The sequence below is a fragment of the Hermetia illucens genome, chromosome 1 (genome assembly GCF_905115235.1).
Source record: "Hermetia illucens chromosome 1, iHerIll2.2.curated.20191125, whole genome shotgun sequence".
In the NCBI taxonomy this organism is placed as follows: domain Eukaryota; kingdom Metazoa; phylum Arthropoda; class Insecta; order Diptera; family Stratiomyidae; genus Hermetia; species Hermetia illucens.
The window spans coordinates 111,440,859-111,447,859 of record NC_051849.1 but is presented as its reverse complement, the minus strand read 5'-3'; the positions used below and the strand labels follow the sequence as shown (position 1 = coordinate 111,447,859).

At 46.0% G+C, this 7,001-nt stretch overlaps 2 protein-coding genes across 2 annotated transcripts; both read left to right on the top strand.

The window, feature by feature from the left end:
* The first annotated feature begins 2,424 nt into the window (after positions 1-2,424).
* Positions 2,425-4,069, top strand: LOC119658865. Its single transcript, XM_038066668.1, has 2 exons — positions 2,425-2,620; positions 2,691-4,069. Exons 1-2 carry the CDS (start codon positions 2,425-2,427, stop codon positions 4,067-4,069), a joined length of 1,575 nt encoding a protein of 524 aa, XP_037922596.1.
* A 1,796-nt stretch (positions 4,070-5,865) lies between these two features.
* On the top strand, positions 5,866-6,525 carry LOC119658791. The gene has a single exon (XM_038066544.1). The coding sequence runs from the start codon at positions 5,866-5,868 to the stop codon at positions 6,523-6,525; it is 660 nt and encodes a 219-aa protein (XP_037922472.1).
* Positions 6,526-7,001: the final 476 nt, after the last annotated feature.

Sequence of the window (7,001 nt, the reverse complement as noted above, 5' to 3'; positions counted from 1 at the left end):
CTATTCCAACGCGTGATGGCGACTGAACCGCGTCGGGACAAAACTTTACAGCATCCCCTCTTGAACGAGACCACTAGCGCTCTGCTATGACATCAACTAACTGAGTGGCGCGCATTTTCAAAAAGCAAGTTATGCTGCCGCACCGTGTAGTATCCATCCAGCATAACATGTAGTATCCATCCAGATTTAGGTGCGTAAACTAAAACGTGCTCGTAAAATTTAAACGCATGCTTCTCAAACCGTGCCTTTTTGGTTCGCGAGGTAAAGATTTCAAACAAACTATTGTATTGATTCGCTTCAAATTTGACACATATACTATTTGGCTATTGCGCTGACCACATTTTAAAACAGTTAATTAATTTTAGTCAATTCTGCAACCCGGTTTTGTTTGAAATAAAACATTATTACAATCGATTCAAGTCTGTCCCCCTTTTTGTGTTTTTTTTTTTTTGAGATGATGGACATCTTCAAAAAATACTCGCCTAGACAGCCACACACTAGCATTTTTATCACTGTCCCCTCTAGGTTCTTCCTTTCTTCCTCAAATCTTGGACAGTGGAAGACTTTCGACTACATCGCAGGTTGGATAATTGGAAGAAGTAGGCCGTTTAAATCTGTGCCGGTACTGGCGATATCATCCGTGCCCCGTGTCGTGTCTCCAACCACTCCGTGTCATCTTTGCAACTACTCCTGGATGGCATGGATGACGTCAACCGATCGATATATCCCAAGTGTCCTCAGCGCTCTTGCATATATTTACAGACCTTTTCCTTTCGAGACTGACGATTTCGCATTGTAAATATATGTTCGTCATCTCATCTGCCAAGATGTCAACCTGCAACAGTTCCCGAGATGACGGATGCTGCATCATCTGAGACAGTCCCTGAAGGTAGAGCACACACTTGGTGCTGTCCTCCTGTAGACTTCACTCCAAACTGTAGTTGCATAGAGCATAATCGACCTCACCACTCTGGCTATAAGCAATCTAAAAGTACATAGTAGCCCTCCCGCATTCATCCTTGCCAAGGCCATACTTCTAGTGAATGCCTTATCGCAATTATGCCTGCACGTGTTGCTTATAACTAAGCTACGCTTCGGTCATCACATCTTTGCACACGATGTTCCACGGTAGTTTGTCCAATACGGAGTATTGTGGGATACTCACAAAAATAACATGCTCCCGGGATTTATCATCAATTTCGCCAGGGCTTTCCGTATTAGATTCCAATTGAGCCGGATATCTGGTCGAGCCAATATTTTCAGACATCCTACACATTCAGTCATTCGTCGATATTACCGCATACTACAATGGCTCCGGGACAGGCAGAACAAGGAGGTTCAGCATCCACAAAAAACGTGATCAGCGAGCAACGACACAATCTGGAGGAAGTTCTTCGTCTGATTCGGAACTTCAAGAAGGATTCGAGGACGCGATACAACCTACAATATTTTCAATACCGAGAGGAGACGCTAAAGCGAGCATGGGCGAACTGCGAAGCCTTACATGGAAGGGTGAAGGCCGTGAGGGCTCAGGATGCCGTACTGCTTGCGCAGTACATGAAAGAGTACGAGGAGGCCAAGGATGCCTGGGGCGAATGTGCGGTGGTATTCCGTCAAAACATTGCCGGTTACATAGCTGCGGAGAGCAGTCAACGTCCAGCAGTTCAGATGCAGACGTAGTAAGGCTGGAAAGGAAGGGCAGCATTCCATGACTTATTCAAGGTCATGGTGCACGACAACAACAAATTAAGTGGTGTACAAAAGCTTCAGTATCTTCGTGCGTCGGTCAACGGCGAGGGAGAACAATTGACACGCCACCTCACTCTAACAGAGACTAATTATGCGTCAGCATGGAAGTTACTGAAGGAACGATACAACAATAAGAGGTCCATCGGGAATGCCTACATGAAGGGCATATGGAGTTTACCGACCAGCACTCCAGCTAGTGCGATATGTATCAAGCGCATATTGGACACGACCGAGCAATTCCGTGCCAATACTGAATCATTGGGAGCAGATTTAGTCGACCTAATCATGGTGTACATCCTGCAACAAAAATTGGGCACTGAAAGTAATTCTGAATGGCAGAAATTTATTGGTTCTTCGAACGAGATACCAACTTTGAATCAATTCACGACCTTCTTGCATCAACGGTTCACAATACTGGAAGCAGTGCAGATTACCCAACGCAAGACGGTGAAAGTAGGGGCACACTCAGCACAAGCAACGGGAACCGTCTGCCGAGTATGCCAGGGCGATCAGCGAATTTCCCAATGCGACACATTTCTAATATCAGACATAGCCAGACGACGAGAGTTGGTAGCATGTTTGCGGCTGTGCTAGAATTGTTTGCACGAGGCTCATGCAGCCAGAAACTGCCCATCACGCAAAGGGTGCAAACTGTGTGGAAAAAATCATAACTCAATGTTACACCAAGCATCGTCGAATAGAGCTGCATCTTCAGCTTTGCCGAATCCAGAACAACAAGTCTCATCGCTGAATGCTATCAACAGTGGCGTCGACATTACGGCTGTTCTATTGGCTACAGCAAGGATTCGAGTAAAGGACATCCAAGAAACATTCATTCTTTTGCGTGCATTGGTCGATCAAGGGTCCCAGCGTTCGTTCATCAGTGAAGCTGCGGCGCAACTCTTATGGCTACCACGTCGAGCGATAAATCTGACAATCAGCGGCATCGGGAGTCATTCAACGAGCAGCAAGGGAGCGATATCTGCTCAATGCAAAGAGAAATGGTCGACAAGGTGTTTACTTATCTCTTGTCGTCGTAAACCATATAACGGACAAGATTCCCCAGTCCAAGACACCATGTAAGATAACTGAATTGAGGCAGGAGTACTTAGCTGATTCATCGTATCACATTCCGGGGAAGATCGACGTCCTCCTGGGTGCTGACGTTTATGGCGATCTATTGGAAAATGGCGTAATCCTGATAAAGAATACCAAAGTTTTGGCTCAAAAATCCAAAATCGGTTGGATCCTGTCCGGGCCTGTCAACCAAGTAACACGAACAGCAGAACCTTCCATCAGTATGGTTAGCATCGAACAGCTAGATGCTGACATACGAAAATTATGGAAACAGGAAGAGTTGCCACAAGAACGAATCCTCACCCAAGAGGAAGCAGACTGCGAAAGGCAGTTCATCCGAACTACTAAGAGGGATCCAACGTCAGGCCGATACATAGTCAGGCTGCCGATTAAGCCTGACATGAACCTCTCGATCCTGCTGCATCCGTCATTAAAAGACGCTGTCATACGCCTCCGCCAGACAGAGACAAAACTCGAACGGAATCCTGAGCTCAAAGCGCAGTACAATGCATTCCTAAAGGAATATCTGGAATTGGGACATATGCGCGAGGTGCCGTCCGCAGAAATTTTTTGCAAACACTCATACTACTTGCCACATCATGCTGTAGTTAGAGAGGACAGCACAACTACGAAAGTTCGCGTCGTATTCAATGCGTCCCATAAAACGTCCTCCGGCACCTCGTTGAACGATATCCTAATGGTGGGACCAAATACGCAATACACCATCTTTGAAATATTGCTGCGATGGAGGAGGCATAAATACGCATTGGCTGCTGACATTGAGAAGATGTACCGACAGATACTCGTGGACAGTCGAGACTGCGACTTACTGCGAATTGTTTGGAGACCAGAACCCCAAGGTCCAATAAAGCACTACCAGCTAAACACAGTGAATTATGGCACCGCCAGTGCTCCCTTCCAAGCAACACGTACACGACAACAGGTCGCTGAAGACGAGCAATTCACGGTACCATCAGCAAGTGAAATCATCAAAAAGGACTTCTATGTAGATGACTTACTGACCGGATCCTCGACCATAGAAGGTGCAGCGAAATTGCAAAACGATATTGTGACCGTTCTCAAAAAAGCTGGATTTAACATTCGCAAATGGTCCGCGAATTATGAGGAGGTTCTGAAACATGTAAGCACCACTGACCGGGAAACGTCTGACGTAGTCAACATCAATCTGGAGAATACCGTCAAGACATTGGGTTCGCAATGGATTCCTAGAGACGACATTTAAAGTGAAACTGCCTTACATCTCAGCGAACGAGCCAGTTACGAAACGAATAATTACATCCAATGCTGCAAGATTATTCGATCCGCTTGGTTGGATCCAGCCCATCATAATAGTTAGCAAGATATTTATCCGAAGGTTGTGGCCTCAGAAACTGGACTGGGATAAGTCCGTACCTGCCCAGTTGAAAATCGAGTGGTTGACCTACATAAAGGAGTGGCCAGCGTTATCACAACTTCAAATACCACGATACATACAGACGTCTGATCGCTGCAAGGTAGAACTCCATGGTTTCGGCGACGCGTCAATGGCAGCTTCTGCAGCGGTGATTTACCTTCGAGTGATACATCCGGATGGCACGGTATCTGCGAACACATTAACATCGAAATCGAAAGTGGCACCTTTAAAGGTACAGTCAGTACCCCGGCTAGAATTGAGCGGTGCCGTCCTACTATGCAGATTGATGAAACACGTGAAGCAAGCCAGCGAATTCCCTGCCGACACAGCTGAATTTTACTGGACGGATTCGACCATTGCCTTCGCTTGGTTGAGTGATCACCCAGCCAGGTGGAAAACGTTCGTCGCAAATAGGGTGAGCAAAATCCAGGCTACGAGCAACTCTAGTCAATGGAGACACGTCGATACAGAGTGGAACCCGGCGGACATAGCGTCACGGGGAGTGACTGCTTCTCAGCTCCTCAAAAGCGACTTGTGGTGGAACGGACCCGAGTGGCTGCAACACAAACCAATCAACTACTCGTCAAGGGCAATCGACATTACCACGACACTCGAGGGGAAGCCTGAGACCTCCTGCAAAGTTGCGAAGGTTGCGAAGTTCACTTTCGACGATAGTATACTGGGGAGGTACTCCGACTTCGCAAAACTAACTAGAATTGTGGCATATTGCCTTCGCTTTAAGTCACCAACCCTGCAACCCTGCCAACTTCAGAACTCAACAACGCCGAAATGGCATGTATACGGCTATCCCAAGCACTATCTTTCACAGATGAGATAGAAAGGTTGGGCAAGGGACAACCAGTTCCAGCTACTTCAAAATTATTCCAGCTGGCACCGATCACTGATTCTGAGGGGATCCACAGGGTGGGCGGAAGACTGCGACACTCACTATTATCGGACGATCGTAAGCATCCAGTGATTCTAAGTCCTGACTGCAAGTTGTCCGAATTGATCGTAAGAGCATACCATTTGCGCACTTTGCATGGAGGCAATCAAGTAACCCAAGCAGAAATCAGAAGACAGTACTGGATATTGCAGTCTTCCAAATTGGTAAAAACATGCATCCACAAATGCATAACCTATTTTAAATCAAACGCAAAGCCAGGAAAACAGTTAATGGGAGCGTTACCTGAAACACGAGTCACCCCTGTCAGCCTTCTAAACCTGCGACTGGATTTTGCCGGACCAATGCAACTAAAATGGTCATCAGGCAGAGGCGCTAAAACGATGAAATCCTATATAGCACTCTTTATCTGCTTGAAGACCAAGGACATTCACTTGGAGGTTGTGAGTGATCTCTCTGGACAAGCGTGTCTTGCAGCAATCAAACGATTGGTGTCCCGGCGCGGTTTGTGCTCGGATTTGTATTCTGATTGTGGTACAAATTTCGTAGCAGCCAGTAAAGAAATAAAACACCAATTCATGCAGATGATGAAAACCGTTCAGTCCACGGTAGCTGGCACTTGATACCCCCGAGCTGTCCTCATTTCGGAGGATTATGGGAAGCTGGGGTGAAGTCAGTCAAACTGCATCTGCAGAAAGTAATCGGTGACAGCTTGTTAGTAATGGAGGAAATGTATATGGTTCTCACCCAGATGGAAGCAGTTCTTAATAGTCGACCACTTATGCCCATCAGCGACGACGTTAATGATCTGGAAGCACTCACCCCCGCGCATTTTTTGATTGGCGAACCACTCATATCAATCCCGCAAGAAACCCCGAACGAAGAACTACACCTGCTGAAAAAATGGAAACTGACACAGCAAATTGTAAAACAATTTTGGAACCGGTGGTCAGATGAGTTCATCTCAAGGTTGCAACAAAGGCCAAAATGGATGAAGACAAAGCCGAACATGGAACCCGGACAACTGATATTAGTCAAGAGCGAGAATTATCCTCCATCAAAGTGGCCATTAGCTCGTATCACTGAGGTTCATCCTGGTGCAGACGGTCTAGTTCGCGCAGCAACAATTAAATTACATGGCCGTATTACCAAGAGACCAATCGTCAAGTTAGCGGCTCTACCTATTGAAGACCACCATCCAGTGAACATTCCAGAGGGTTCTAACAAGAATGAACATGCCTCCGCGAACAAACAGGACAGTCAACCCACTAAAGTCAACCGGAAACGAAGAACTGCTAAGCCAACCAACGAACCAACTACGAAGAAAACATGCTGCCAACAATCAATCTCACCTTTCAATTGTGTCTCCTCCCATCGATAAGTACAGCATTGAACATAACATCAATTCCTAGTGGAATATACATCGAACATCTAGGATACGCATATACTAACAGGGAAATACTCAGGATAAGTCTTACGATACCAAGGAATGACGTCAAAAACGATAGCATAACTGCAACATCAGTAGCCGAAAAGATAACCAAACTATGCCGCTTAGGTCGCGCCGCTACATCGGAAATACAGTGTGCAGATCTCAGCCAACAATTACAAGAGTTAAATCAAGAGGTTCACCAGAAGATTCACACGTTGGTTTTTATGCATCCAAAAACAAGTCAGAATACCGGAAGCTCGCGCTTCGGGTATAAAGGTTTTGTGTTCATCTTATCTAAGAAATTTCAACGCACATTTTTCTACCCCTATACAGCTACAAAACTACGAGACATACGTACATATTACAGCCATAGATATTATGCTCATTCTAACCAAACAAACTGCCTATTTCCGAATACTGTACGT